Source organism: Coturnix japonica, chromosome 12, assembly GCF_054131305.1.
Source record: "Coturnix japonica strain WE chromosome 12, WE-NBRP24, whole genome shotgun sequence".
Taxonomy (NCBI): domain Eukaryota; kingdom Metazoa; phylum Chordata; class Aves; order Galliformes; family Phasianidae; genus Coturnix; species Coturnix japonica.
The window spans coordinates 3512388-3528199 of NC_140674.1; the positions used below are offsets into that span (position 1 = coordinate 3512388).

The window sequence follows — 15812 nt, forward strand, 5'->3', positions numbered from 1 at the left end:
AGAGGAAAGAAACAAAAGGCTCTGGCTGCTCTGGAGAGTGCCTTACACGTGAAAATAACTGAGCTGCTTTACACAAGTATGAGCTATGCAGCACCAGTGCACCAATTACGTGCCCAGTTTCCATTTTATCACACGCAGCACAGATGTGGGCACAATGTATTCCACAAGCGAACCTTAGCTAAGCTTTGCGTGCAACAGGACTCAATGATGCCCTTCTTTCTGAAGGGACACTTAACAGAAACCTTTCCATCAGTGGGGGGTTTCGATTTGATGATTTCCAGAGGTCTCCTTCCAAGCCCCACAACTCTGTGTGAATGGTGTAGTGGAATGCTAACAACTATCCTCACTTTAAAAGGTGGACAATAAACAAAACCAGTAATTGATGTCAGCACCTCCACTGCCTCCAATTCAGAACTTGTGACCACATTCTATCTTTTTTCTCCCCCTTCATACCCTGACCATTGTTTCTGACTAAGATGGTTAGAATGTGTAGAAAGGTAGGAAAGAATAAAGGCAACCAAGCCTCAAGAAGCTGGCTGCTCATCACCAAGAAACAAAGCACGCTTCTCTTTTAGAAGAATCTTTTGGGTAAACGTGAAAAATACTTAGCATGAATTGAATAGTATTGGCGGAGGTCAGCTAAGCTGCCTTTCCTCTTTGGAGTTGACATCTCTAAACTGCTGGAAGGTTTCCAAACAAAAACAGGTACTGAAGAGGCCTTTTCACAAGGAAGATGGGAATAATGCTCTCTTGACCACCTCTGTTATACAAAAGCATATCACTGCAGACAGACAGCACAAGAGGCTCAGAAATGTAACCCTTCACATTACCACTCACCTCTACTAGCACTCGGTCACAAGAAAACATTCAGTTCTTTACCTCATGCCACTATGAATGCCAGTTATCTCACATGTATTTGTTACAGTACATGTAACAGGAATTTCAGATCTATCTGGAATATATTTGTTCTACCTCACCCTTACAAGTCCAGGGTATCTAAAGGAACAGCCACACATCCATGATAGGCAGCTTCTTGTCTCAGAAAACAACCACTTGCAGTACATGAAAACATGGTCTTTAGAGTCCTTAAAGTTATTTTTCATCTCTCATAAATTAATATTATGACTATATTAATGTTTTAAAAGGCAAATAAATACAATTAGATTAAATCTATTCCCACTCCCCCACCTTCTTTTTTTTTTTTAAAGGCAACTTCTAGGTTCATTCTGAATTTATTCCCAGTACATACAATGTTGCTGACAGAGGAAGCCTGTCTTGCTCTTTACATCAAGGACTACAAACAGGTTCTCTACAGGACTCCTGTTCCTAATCTGCCGTATTTGCTGTATTTGGGCAAAGAAAGAATGCACAAGAGACTCTTCCGATCAAGTAGTGCAGTCACCGGTTTACATCAGTATCAGTATCCTGTGCTCCATACACTGTACTCTTTTGAGGCCCACTCTGCCCCAGCAACAGAGATATCCAGTAAGTTCTCCATGAAACTGATGCATTATTTAAAGAACTCTAATATTGAAACAAATTCTAAGGACTTCAAATAGCTACCCTTCCTGTTAGAATTCAGTATTTCCATTTAGGTTAACAAGACTCTTACACTACTCAAGGCTTTTCCCCAGAAGAAAATATTAGTTTTAAAAACTGACCTAACAAGCTGGGATCTGCTCGAACCATTTTCTGTTTCTTCTTTTTCTTCCCACTCTGTACAGCTTCAAAATTCGATTGCTGGTTGTTACTTTGATTGGTCTGAAAGACTGAATGTAGTGAACTGTGGTTCATCCCCCATACCGAATCCTACAAAACAAAGACAATGTTATAAAATGAAGTTTTCTTTACTTATACTTAAACCAAACTGCTTTCTACATCACATAGGGTAGCGTTAAGCCACCGATACATCCATCCAACACACCTACCCCATCTTCTTAAAGTGTATCAGCATGCTAAGGGACTACTTGTTCCACAGCTGGCCATAGCTGTTAATTATAAAGAATATTTTACTCTGCAATACATACATGAAATCTGCTTTATCCTCTGCAATTCAATGACCTGTAAAGTCCTGCTCACATTCAGAAAAGCTGACTCCTCAGACTGAAGTACAGAAATTATCTATTACTAAAGACTACAGCAAGCAAGATGTACCTGTTGCTGCTGCTGCTGCCGCTGCTGACTGGCTTTTTGTTTGGCACGGCGCTCAAGAAACTGCTTGGCAAACTCCTTGGCCTCAGGAGTATCTCCAAGATATGCTCTGATGTAATCATGGACCTCATAGGGAGACTCTACTTCCTTCAGGAAAGAAACAAACGTGGGAACTGCAAGAAGAAGGCAGACCATGAGAGAATGAGTGCAGACGTGTGAATACGCACATGCAAAAACATAACCCTTGGATCGTTGTTTCAAATATTTGCCAATGTAGCAGCCATGTCAAACTGCTTGCCCTTGCTAACTCCACACCATAAAGTTTCACAATACAATGTTTCATTCATTCCTACAAGGAAAGCAAGGGTTAGGAAGGCAGCTAATGCAATGAGAAGGAAAAAGAACTGACAATCTGAAAGGCACGTGAGCCCACCAGCTTTACACAACACCAGGTTAGAGGATCATTCAAATTCAGTGGCAGGCATCAATGGAAAATACTCTCCCTTTCCACAGTGCTGTCATCAGTACATTCTCCTCCTGGCCGAAAAATCCTAAGAGTGCACTCAGTGGTTGACCAGACCTGCAAGTAACTGGAGTTTAACAGCTACCTCACCTGCAAGCCCCCTTTAATATGTTCTTTTTGTTTGAAGTACTTACAGTTAATTGAGTTTTACTGTTGTGGGTTTTTGTTTGCTTTTTAACATGGAGAAAGGCAAAGCAAATCACTGGCCTGGAAGAAGGGAGTTTGTGGGAGTTGGACTAGATGGCCCTCTGAGGCCCCTTCCAACTCTAAAGATTCTATGATTCCGAGATATGGTTGCAACCCACAACACAACACACCCTTGAAGGCATGGAAGCTCACTATGGAAACCACCCACAGCAACACTGTGCCACACTTCCGCCACAGCCCTTCCTCCCAGAGAAGTTTCATGCTCTTGGGCTTGTTCAATTGAGGCACATTTCACAGTCATGAGTAACTGGTGCAACAGTGTCCACAGCTTAGTCCGCTGCTGGGTCTCCAGCTCACATGTTGCATCTCTTCCCTGATGGCCTGAGGTTTCAAGGTATCACTGAGCTAGAAATAATTCATTCTTCTGTTGCCAATCCAAATCTATTTGACCCGCTTCCATTCTGGCAGCAAGATCTACTTGTTGGTTATTATGCTGATCCACAGCCTCTCTGCAGACACCAGATACAATAACTACACTGCAGGTGGAGCCAACAAGTTACTTCTAGCACCCCTCCTCCAGCAGGAGGCCGTGGCACTGCGGCTGGGAGATGTAATCCTGGCACCTGGGGGCAGCACTGGTTCTCCAGTCAGAGCCACAATTCTGTTTAATACAGACACTGGAGAATAGGGATTTGCAAAGGTCACAACTGAAAATGCTAGAATGTCTGCAGTGCTCTGCTATAAGGAGGGATTAGTCTGATTTCAGACTGGCTATTATTCTATGCACCCTGAAACAGAGTAATTAAAAGCCATCCAATTTCGCAATAAAAAATGCTTTGCACAGGGACATACAACAATTCGGCGTGCACTAAGCAGTGAACTGGATGCTCATTCATCTGTCTGGTAATACATCCACCACCAAGGCTCTCAGCAGAGCTCTGGGTGGCAGACTTTAGAACTACGTTTCCAAGTTCTCATTGACGTATGATATTAGTAGAGACGATGCAGTTCTTCAGACCACTACTTGATTATACCTTTTTGCTGACTGCATTACAAACATTTTGACTGAAGTCATTACCCTACTCAGAATATCTGCTCAAAGAAACTAGATATTGTTTTTCCCCACAGTGGAGTATCCACATTCCTTCCCACCTCTTACCATCTAAGTTGTTGGCTGTGTTGAGTGCATGCAGCATCTGTTCACACCACTGCGTGAATCCATCTTGGGCTTTATTAACACCCTGGAACAATTTCAATAGCTTCTCCTCTTCTTCTACCTTCTTGTTCTGTCTACTTGTAATACCTACAGATTTACTGAGATAAAGAAAACACAAAACATGATATACTACCAGAGTCACTAAATGTACAGTACATAGCACAGTGCTACGACACTCGCTGGTTCACACAATGCAAGCACTATTTAAGAACCACCTCATCTTTCAAATAGATTACAAAATAAAGTGTGAATGGTTACCTACTAACTGCTTCTGCTAAAACAGATCCTGAGTGATAAAGAGAAAGGTAATACACAGGAAGATGCTACAATTGCTAAGTCATCATGTCAGGAGTGGAAGCCTTCTTGGCAAAAGCTCCTTCCCCAGTTCCTACCTGAGGCTGGCATTGCTTTTGTTTTTATTGGTCGAGTTACGAGGTCCCACTTCCTTCACTGCATCATCCCAGAAACCCATGTTTGAGTTTTTGGTATCAGCATTACTCCAGATGCTACTGACTAGGTCAGATGCCCACTGGTTGCTGGGATTAGTGTTTAGGGAGCCCCACACTGAATTCCCAATGCTGGTGTGCAGGTTAGAGTGCTGTTGAAACATAACAAAGAGATCCTGGTTATTAGCACCAGACCTGGCAGAGCAGCAATGAACAGACAAGGAAAACTGTCATGTGCTGTTGCCTTCTACACAAAGATTAGATAAACAGGGAACGTACCGTAGCATTTCTGACTCTGTTTGGCTGCTGGTGCTGCTGTTGCTGCTGTTTCTGCATTTGCCTTGCCTCTTCCTGCTGTATCTCCAGAAGGGACTTGGTAGTGCCTGTTGGTTTTGTGACATTACCCCAGCCTGATAATTTTTGCTGCTGTTGCTGCTGCTGTTGCTGGAGAGCCTTCATTAGCTCACGCTGCTGACGCCTTTGCTGTTGCAAACAACAACAAAAAAAAAAAAGCTTGTGCATGCTTTCAAGAGATTATTACTATTCTAAACTCTAGCAGAGGAAATAACTTCTAAATTGCATTCAGTTTATTCTGGAGAATTCTGAAGTTTTAGAGCTGTTACAGTTCTTCTTAACAAGGATGCACTGAGATGTTACAGTTCTTAACAAGGATGCACTAAGTAACTGGTGAAATACAAGCTGTTTATTAGCCCCAAGCAGCATTACTCCATCTAACAATTATGAGTGCAATCTGCTAAACATTTGAGGTCCTGGAGGAATACCTTCTTCAAGCACTTTTCCTTTATTACCTCCCTAAGATTGCTTGTAATAACAGTTCAGCAGTCACACAGAGTCCACTCCAGAAAAGCTGCACTCCATTAGTGTCAGTGTTTACCTCTTCTCGAAGCTGCCGTTCTCGTTCTTCTTCTAGCTTTTGGATTTCTGCCAGTGACAGTGTGGTTTGGGATTGACAAGCTCCTGAATTTGATTGCTGACCCCATGTTGAAGATGAAGGGAGCTGGGACAAAAGAAAACATCACTAGAAACTGTGAAACCTTTTATAGAACGCTGCTGAAGTATAACTGTGAAAAAACAACATAAGCTCACAGCACAGGGAAAAGTTACTTCTGAATTTCAACACAACATTTCAAAGTATAAAATAATACAGTAACATTCAAGCACAAATTGTTTCTTCAAGTAGCTCTCATAAATTGCAGAACCAAAGATACAGCACATCAAGAATAAGCTAACATATCACTGTCTGAAAAATAGCAAAGACTTCTGAAACCTCTAAACTTTACACCGGCCCTTCCTTCACAGTGAAGCAGAACAAATGTCTGCACTGACCAGCAAATCCCTCTTCAAGGAACTCCTTTTGACTGAACATTTCTCACTTTTCAGCTTGTGTCTTTTGCTTGTGTCTCCCAACATTCTCTAAATCAACTACTTACCCACTGCCCAGGAAGTTCAGGCCTCTCTGTTTTGTTCAGGTTTGCCTAGACAACTCTAAATCCTGCTCTGGTTCCACACCACACACAAGGCTAAGGAAGAATTTCAACCACAGAAAAATGCTACCTTCATTTGGGCAAGTTGCTGTTGCTGCTGCTGCTGCTGCAGTCGTCGTAAAGCTTCCTGCTGTTGCTGCCTCTGTCTCATTATCTCTTTTTGGCGCTGGAGTTCCAGCTCCTTGCGCTTTCGCTCCTCTTCTTCCAGCCGTTGTCTGGCTGCCTCTTCTTCCATCCGTAGCCGACTTTCCTCAAGTCGCCGCTGAGCTTCCTCTTCCTCACGTGCCCACTTGGCAGCCTCCTCTTCCTTCCCAGGACATAAAGAAAAGTATAGTCTAAGCAGACTTAGAAAAATCAAATTCCTTGTACTCTGTGGCACTAAGACCGTGACAGAAGAGAGACAGGCCTATTGGCTTTAATCTGTGATGTTCAGATTGTTCATTTACTTCTATTTTTCTCATGCAAGAAAGCTCAATAATATAAGCTATCCTCTCAAAATACAAGTTTCCCCTTTGCTCTACCAAGAGACTTGGAAAAGAATGACATCTCTAGTTTAGACCACAGAATTTCATGCTGTTTTCCTTTTAGAAGCTATGCACCTTCTTTAACCTGCTTGTACTATTTAGTCAGAGTTATGCATTCAACAGAATGAGACGTGAAAGAAATAAAAGGAAAAAAAGGCTTTTTAAACATAAAAGAAAAAAAAAAAAAGCAGTTGACATAGTGATGATTACTGCTGAGCGTTGGACCTAAAACTGAGATGTTGCCTATGCTAATTAACAAGATGACTGCATGGTGGGGCAGAAATGGATGAACATCAAGAAGGGCTTTGAAAAAGGATTCTGAAGTAAGTAGCAAATGTTAATTGGACCTGAAAGTTAAAACAAATCCATCCATATATTACTTTGATTTAGGTTTGTGGCATTATCAGTCAGGGGGCTGGAGGTGCAAGTTCCCCAGTATGAGGAATCTCCTTTGCTGGTTTTCACCTGTTTACGAATTAATTCTTCTCGCTGCCGTCTTTCTTCCTCTTCTCTTCTCCTCTCTTCCAACCTCCTAAGTGCTTCCTCCTGTTGTTGCCTTTCCTCTTCCTCCCGCTGCCGTCTTAGTGCAATTTCCTGCTCTCGTTGTCGCCTTAAGGCTTCCTCCTGAAGGTGGGAACGAATGTCAATCTATAACTGCTGCGACTGACAAACCATAACACAACAGACTACAACATGGTCTGGTCAAATGAATGGTCTTAAAGCTTCCTTAGCTCAAAGCTAAGCACTGGCAAAACGAAACAGTGAACACCACAAACTCAAACTAACAAGTTCTGATGCATCTCATCAATGAATGATTTTAATGAGTAAAGAAATAGGGAATCAAGCATTATCTTTGGTTTTAAGAACAATGGCACTGAACATGGAAACAATAAAAGGAGGGTGCAACACCTCTTCCCTATCTATACTAACTACACCTGAACATATATATTTTAATGTGAAAGCATCTCAGCAATCTCTGCTTTGGGGTGCCAGCTCTAAGTGGAAACTTTTCCTAATTAGAGGCATTTCTAAACACGGACTAAAATGCATGTCAAAGCTCAAACCACGTGTCCAGACACTAGGAATAAAATGGAGAAGCTCAAAGCAGTTACGGACACCGTAACCTCTGCAAGTGCCAGATCTGTAGAACTCAGTGAAAGGGCTTTGACTGGCCTAATCCTACACTATTTAAATATCAATGGCAATGAAACATTGGCAGTGAAAGATCTCCTGAAGGATTTGATTTTGAGCTACCCATAAGTTACTTGAATACCTTCCAACAAATTACATTTTGCTTTCTCATTAGCAAATTAATTAAAGAAAACTAAAACTCATCATGCTCTTTCCTACAGCTCTGAAAATTAACATTAACAGAATTTTTTTTGCTTCTGCTGTGAGGGCTGCTCCCAGAGTAATGGTTTCTATGTTACGATGCTGGCCCACAAGGTCAGAACTAGACATCAGTGGGAGAGCAGCAGAGGTTGAACCTTCCTGCCTGTTGCTCCTGTGTGACAGGTGGCAGCAGAGGGGCAGTCTAACAAGTGCTGCTAAGGAGCAAAGGTGAGTCACTGAATTCCTCTACGTGGGGAAAAAGTGGCATCCAGGGATTCAGCAACTGCTGATGATGGTATTTAGACACCAAACAGTGGATGTGAGCAGTGAGGTGATGGGTGGAGCACTTCATCAGTGGTGGCAGAGTTCGCATCTGCTGATGCAGACTGCTACAAGCACAGCATGCAGGCTCTTGCTCATCGCTGAAAAAGCAGAGCTAATGGTGATGCCTCTGCTGAAAAAGTGTGTTGTAGCTGACTATTTGCTCTATGAAATGGAGTTATTGTGCTATTTGTATCTGTAGTAATTTCCATGAAAATAAGTAGGATGCATTACTTTCAGAGAGACCTACATACTTGCTTTTGGAGGAAGAGCACAGCAGGCTTTCTGCTCACTGAACAGAATGCCTATCCAATTTTCCCCCAGTCATGACCGATTCCTGCATGAAATAGTCTTGATTTTTGCTGCCTTTCTGAGCCTTGAAATCCAGCATCAGTACTAAGGGCATCCTGCTTTTCATCTCTTCTACCTACATTTTGGATGAGAACCTTTTTCAAGCCTTCATAAACATTTTTTAAAATCAATTAGTATTGTGCAAATACTCTCTGAGGTCTTCTGTATGTAATAACCTATTCACAGCTCTAAGGGAGATTAATTGTGCATCACAGATATAATTAATTTGAAGTCTGGTAAAACAGGAAGTTAATTCTGTACCTTAATATCCTCACAGCAAATCAGATGGCAAATCTTTATATGCACACAGCATATGTAAATTGCAAATCAACTGACTCAGGTTTCTTCCTGACACTGGATAACTCCAGATGCCTACAACATCCCAACCAATTCCAGGCCACTGAAGAGCGACACGACTAGAAAGAATGGCCTCAAGTTGTGCCAGGGGAGGTTTGGGTTGGATATTAGCAAACATTTCTTCTCCAAAAGAGCGCTCAGGCACTGGAATGGGCTGCCCAGGGAGGTGGTGGAGTCATCATCCCTGAAGGTGTTCAATTTACACTTTACACATGGTATTAAAGGACATAGTTCAGTGTGGAAATACTGATGGTAGGGGGGTGGTTGGACTGGATGATGGTCTTTTCCAACCTGAGCAATTCTATGATTCTAAGAACTGCAGCTGTAAGCCAAGAAATAATACATATCCATGGATACCACTTAAGCAGCTTAGCGGGAAGCACTACAAAAGTTCTCTGCTCTAAGTTTTCCTTCTACGAGCTGGATATGAAATAGCCTGTGAATCATTTCCTGTTAACAATTAAAAGCTTCAGATCTGACATTCAGAAAAGCTTCAAGCACAACACGCAATGTCTAGACCATGTTTGTAACCTGGGCATGTAACTAAATTAATTGGACACATGCAGTCAAGTAACAATAATGAAGTGTCCTAGGGCAAGTGTTGAGAAATTTCTGCTCATTTCTTGAACTAAAGTCTACCAAGAAGGCTGGAGGTGTGCCAGTGTTCTGTGTGATTGGAGACTACATGCCAGGAGCTCAACTCAGGATGCTGGCGGGATGTGCAGCACCAGTCACTGCCATTAACATGCAGTACCCAAGAGAGGTGAGCAAAGTCACCACATCCTCCTGCATAACAGTAGGTCACTGACATCTCCACTTTCCTTTTTGGAAATGAGATTAAAAGAAACATCAATAAAGTTGCAGGGACCTTTTCCTAAGGCATGGTGGAAGAGACACTGGTGAATGATGGGAATCAACAAAAAAAACTTCTCTCCCCCAGACAACTCAAGATGAATAGTGTAGGAAAATGAAACAAAACCCACAAGATCATGAAAAGCTGGGAATATAATGACTGATATATATTTACTTTTAGCGCAGTCATCACAGCTATAGGGAAGGATTCTCTTCATACTTACTTCTGCACCTTTCTACTTGCTCAGTGTTTTTGTTTGAGCACATGACCAATATCACTTAAAGCTCTCCAACTTTCTGCTAGTGCCTTGGCTGAGACAGGGCACACTCCTTCCTTTTGCTCTTAGTGCTCCCATATTCATGGCTTCTGACTCCAAGAGGATCCCAACATTCTCTACTATGAACCACCTCTTGTAATTGTTTTCAAGGACACATGTCTTGCTTTATAAACTACATCAGATCTTGTACATTATCTGCAACATCTCTCAAAGTCCTTCAGTAGCAATACTGAGCTCAGTAGGTTCTGGATTCTTAGATAAATTGTTCTTGAATTTCTGCAGATGGTAACACCTGCAGTTCTGCTTTCCTACACTGGCAGGGGTTACAGATCTTTTAGTTTTGATAATTTCATCTTTGGGACAATGCTTTGTAGAAGAACATGAAAGATGATTCAGAGGAACTAATAAACCTTAAATTTAGTTCCTGAAAGCAATCAATCATTACTAAATAGAAGAAATGAAATCAGAAGCAAAAAAATACAGGAGCTACACAAGCTGGGAAATACTGTTTGTAATTTTACAGTGCAGGTAATTGTTGAAAACTGAAGAACAAAACTGGATTCAACATTTGCTATGACATTTCAACCTACAAAATTGAATTTCTAGTGGTTTTTTTTTTTGTTTGTTTTTTAAATTTAGAATTCATCATCAACAGTATATTTACTAACCTTATATACTAGTCTTTTATGCAGTATTACATCAAAAGCCTTCCTGATGTCCAGGCAGATTAAGTCTACTGCTTCACCCCTCTCAGCTCTCACTGCCATCTCCTCAAAAGAAGTTAATCAAATTTGTTAAGCATCATCTCCTCTGTATAATCCATGCTAATAAATCAGTTCATCCCTGACTCTACAATGCCTTCCAGTACAGAAGTCAGATTCAAATATTACACCAGGTGGTTTTTTTTCTTTAAATTAATATTTTCCTCTTTCCAGAGAAATGCTTCAACTTTGTTACCTCGATACATTCTTGCTCAGATGTCAGCATTATTGTAATTATTCCACTGGTAATGAGCTAAGTAGCTTCTTGTTACTGCTTTTCAGACCCATTCTGCTTCCTCCTTGCAAACAATTTTTTTCCACTGACACCCCAAAAGGGAAAGTCAGATTGCTTATGGTGCAGATCCAGAGTACCCAGAACTGTGGAATTTAATAGACATTTCCAGAAAGTTACGCACAAGAGCAGAACTTAGTCTGAAAAGAACACATCCCAGGTCTATGCAGAGCCACAGTGGATGAAACGCATTGAAATACCAGGTGATTCACTGAAAAACAGTTATTACTGAAACCAATCTACAGTAACTTAACTCAGAAGGTAAATTCTGGAGTATATTATTGCTGGAATTTTTCAGCAAAGTCTGAACTTAAGCAAAGGATATTTTCCACTGGATACCATCATGATTGCAGTATTAAAAGGTATTAAAGTAAGGAACCGTTTATTCATGGACTTGGTTCTTAAACATATCATATACTATATCATATACATATCATATACAAGCTGACTACGTATCACACTGAATTGTATTAAGTGACATTTCAGTGTCAGCTACGTCAATTAAGGTCTACAACTAAGCTGCAAATAAAACTGAAGATTCCTGAAACAACTTTGGGAACACATGACCCTTAAATCAGAAAATGGAAAATGCTCTTTTACAACCACCTGCCTACAAAAATGCAAAACACTATGGAGATAAAAGTTATTACTTTCTGCTATGATGTGTTTGCTACTTCGCAGGGCATTTATTGGCTGACTTCTTGGTGAATAAGCTCAGAAAGGTGCTTGCCATAATCCTTCATGTGCACTGAAATCTAACCTTCACTGTCCTTGCATCCTACAGCTCTTAAAAAACACTTCACCTATTTTCTATATGGAACTCAGAAGTGACTGTCAGAAACTTTAAGCCAGTAATTCCTCTAAATACCATATTAAGAACTAAGAACATATTCTTAAGATCTAAGAACATGCTATAGATCTGACATATACTTTCATACTCTGAAACTCACACATCATTCCTTTCAATAAATCTGCTTGTCCAACACTTTAAGCAAATAATACTGACACCAACACATACCCCAAACAATTGCTTCAGCAAAATGCTTTACTAAATTAGAGGGGGAAAAAAATCATACATTTTACTTGTTTTTATTCCTGTTTCCCCCTCTACATTTTACTCATTTGAAACACTTGCTCAGTCTGCAGCCTGTTCCAGGACATATCCATATTAAAACACAAGATAGCATAAACGATCAATAAACATTAAACATACAATGATTGGGCAACTAACTGAAACCTAATGCTGCTACTGAGAAACTGGGAAGCAATGTTCCATACGGAATAAAGCCACTCAGCTTGCAAAAAGGAGCTTATCTTAAAAGTGAACCATTAGAGCCCATTCCTCCAATTATAATCTGGGTTCTTGAATTAAAAAATAAAAATCAAGAGCCAAAGATAACTTCATATAATCACAAGAAAAATATACACCTACCAAAGATTAACTAGATCCCACAAGATTTTTAAAGTGAGTTTTATAGAACATTAAAATTAGAGATGAACTACATTGAGGAAACTCACTTGCTTCCTGCGGGCCAGTTCTTCTTCTTCCCGTCGTTTCCTCTCATCTTCCTGCTGCCTCCTAAGTAGCTCTTCTTGTTGCCTCCGAAGCTCCTCCTGCCTTTTCCTCTCTTCTTCCTCTCGTTTGGCCCTCATTTCCACTTCTCTCCTCTCTTGCTCTAGCTACAAGTCACACAAGACTACACTCAGATGCAGGTAGCATATTCCTATACCAATTCCTAGGGCTTATCTGTTGAGATTACAGTAACAACACAGCAGACGAAGCCTCTGATAAATGCTCTTCCTTAAATGCAAGGTTACCTATGAACTGGCTACTTACTTGGATCAAATTCCTACAATACTGTCTAGTACAATTTCTGACAATTTTGGTTCCATATCAAACATCAGTTCTTTCACCATTAGCTCCTTAAAATAACTCCTGGCTTCAGAAGCTATTAGAAAGTTGCTCTGCAACCATCATAAAATAATCTGCTTCTTAGAAATAACAGTGTTGTTCAGATCCGAACTTAGTCCTGTTCATCCACACAGATTAACTATTTACTATTCCCCAAACCAATTCTGGTTAAAACATGGCAGGATTAAGAGAAAGACTAAATGTTCCTTCCCATGGTTTGCCATGATTGCTCATGATGAAGCCATTTGAAATCAGAAACAGCTAGCAAAGAAATGTTTGGGTTTTTTGGTTGTTTTACAACAACTGTAAAAATACAACCACTACTTTAGAGGCCAGTAGTACCTCTGCAGTAATCTTTCATCACAGCTTTCTATAATGCATTTGATCTTCATGGGATTTTCAACAAAAATCTCAAAAACTGAACACAGCAGCATGAAGTTTAAAGAACCAGAAGTCTTCCATGGAATCCAGAAACACAACTTAATAATACAAAGTAGTTTCTGACCTTTGCAGCTTTGGCCTTCTCAAGCTGCTGAAGTTGTTCTAGAGCTGGTCCCTGAGCTGCAGTATCGATGGGGAGATCCCAGACACTGCTTCCTTCCCAGACTGGACAGTAAAAAGAAAAACAAAACATTTACGAGCAAAAATAAGCACATCAATAAAGAACAAATGGAAGGCAAAAATCCTATGTATGCCATCATATTTTATGAATTACAATCTTAATACATGAGTTTTAGTCACTAGAGGGCTACATTATCTTCTTGTAGAATAAGGCTTATTCAACCTACAAGGCTGGGTTTCCTATAAATCCTACTAAAGAACTAGCTGTTACAGCTCCTCCCATCAGAGGGAAATACCTTTACAACATACCAATCAAGGCTCAACATAACCACAGAGTAACCATTGTAGTCTTTACATCTCTTAAACAGTAATGCAAAGCAACCTGAACCAGGCCCAAAGTATCAATGCAGAAATGATTCCCCTCAGTGCAAAAGAGGGAGCAATCATCTCAACAAAGATGCTGTCTTTTAATCTGTGAGCTTAACGGACCTGATGCACACTAAGCATCTTACCTGTAGGTTGTGAAGCTGACTGAAGTTCCCATATTGAGCCAGTGTCCGGCACTGACACAGACCTTGTAACAGGTGGCATCATGTTCTGCTCTGATATTCTGCAATACCAACAGAAGAGTCAACAGGCCACTTACAGGGAGAGGAGCACTCTGAACACACGTGAGATTCAGTAACTTGTAACATACCCCCCCCACCCTTCCAAACACCTATTTAAAACAAAAATGTGATGCAGCAAATAGTATTTTCCTGCAGAGTTCTTGCTCATCTCACCCCTGCTGCTGAGGTCAAGGACTAAGCTACTGCTACAGCTTTACATCTGCTGTACATAAGAGCTGGCCTGAGTAACAACCATCATCCAGTACTGACTGCAGAATTCAGTTAGCAAAGCCATGATGTTTTCAACAAAACAGATTTGACAAGGGTCTGATTTTAACCAAGACACCTTCCTCCTCATTTCAAAACATATACTGAAGTAAAATCTCTATGAAGTTGCATTCCACACCCTGCGACTGTTTCATATTGATTCCAACTTTAAAGCACACAATACTCAAATATAAGCAAACTGGACTACTGCCAAGATTATAATTGTTATACATTAAGTCAGAGTATAGGATGAATGGTAACCAGCTCAAGTCTAGGCTAACTTACCTTATTTTCAGAGCCTGGAACTGCTGCAAGAGAATAGCAAGCTGCTGCTGCTGCTGGGATGAGAGGGCTGCCTTCTGCTGCTGAGCCAGAACCTGTGCATATTGTTGTCTACAAAAGAGAAGCAGAAAATTTCTGGTATTTGCTCACTTATCTATTTAACACCCACGTTGCAGAATCTGTGCACGTTCTCTAGGACTAATGCCCACTGACCTATCTACCATACATGCTAATTACTTGAAAAAAACAAACACAGAATGGAGGCCTCAGAGTATCAAAATACAAGAATACAGCAACCTGGTGCACACAGACAGAATCAGATTTCTTTTCACCCTCTCCTTCCTGAGCTGACTGTCAGTGTCCAACACTTTGCTTCTAGGGCATGCAGTCTTTCTTTCCCTTCTCTACAAAGTATACAGACTGCACATATGTTCATCTTCCTTTGAAGACCGCCCACCTACATGAATCAGTCTCTTCCCTAATAAATGAAAATGCTCCCTAGCACACAGCCAGGTTTCTTGTCTTATCAAATCACTAGCAGACAATCAGTATCCAAAAATAATAATTCTGTCAGGAGCCCTTTAACAGTAGCCCAATCCCTTTTATCCAGTTTTCTACAAACCAAATCGAAACAGGCCAGAAATGAACTGCAGCTGACAACTCTGGCATATAAGAACTGCATTACAAAGCTAGCTGGGATTCAGTTAGACGGTAGTGAAGCACTATCATCCCCACTGCCCAATTTGTTTCCCAATAACAAGAGCAATGATTAAAAATGCAGAGCAGAGCACAGCCACTGGGACTGATTGTCTTACTGTATCAGAAGGTGCTGATATTGGAGGTGCTGCATTTGGATCAGGGCCAACTCTTGCTGTCTAGTCAGTCGCTCTTGGTCCAGCTCACCCTATGTTTAGGAATTAAACATTATTCTAACATACAGCAACAGAAATGTTACAAATGCAAGCTATAGAAATGATTGCCCTGCACAGAAGAGTTGAAAAAATAGAAAAACACAAAGATTAAGACTCAAACAGTGTATAGTACAGTTAATGTGAAATATACAGCATTTGCACATATCAAAGGACAACCAGACCAAGCCTTATGGTCACAGTTGTGGCAAAACTGT

The 15812-nt window shown here is 40.8% G+C and overlaps 1 protein-coding gene across 39 annotated transcripts in view; it reads right to left on the reverse strand.

Moving 5' to 3' along the window:
* The window catches only part of GIGYF2 (GRB10 interacting GYF protein 2), a 70070-nt gene that overhangs the window by 2881 nt on the left and 51377 nt on the right, over positions 1-15812 (reverse strand). For 21 of the 39 annotated variants that reach the window (XM_015871141.3, XM_015871140.3, XM_015871139.3 and 18 more), the window contains 14 exons: positions 15502-15590; positions 14690-14797; positions 14042-14139; positions 13474-13574; positions 12575-12736; positions 10672-10773; positions 6978-7136; positions 6059-6295; positions 5379-5501; positions 4763-4966; positions 4430-4635; positions 3981-4135; positions 2155-2324; positions 1662-1809 (listed from right to left, as the gene is read on the reverse strand). In XM_015871141.3, the coding sequence (XP_015726627.1) occupies positions 1662-1809; positions 2155-2324; positions 3981-4135; positions 4430-4635; positions 4763-4966; positions 5379-5501; positions 6059-6295; positions 6978-7136; positions 10672-10773; positions 12575-12736; positions 13474-13574; positions 14042-14139; positions 14690-14797; positions 15502-15590 (2062 nt within the window). Of the gene's footprint in view, positions 1-1661; positions 1810-2154; positions 2325-3980; positions 4136-4429; positions 4636-4762; positions 4967-5378; positions 5502-6058; positions 6296-6977; positions 7137-10671; positions 10774-10960; positions 11143-12574; positions 12737-13473; positions 13575-14041; positions 14140-14689; positions 14798-15501; positions 15591-15812 lie in introns of those variants that run through there. The other 18 variants (XM_015871145.3, XM_015871144.3, XM_015871142.3 and 15 more) reach the window with 4 other exon arrangements.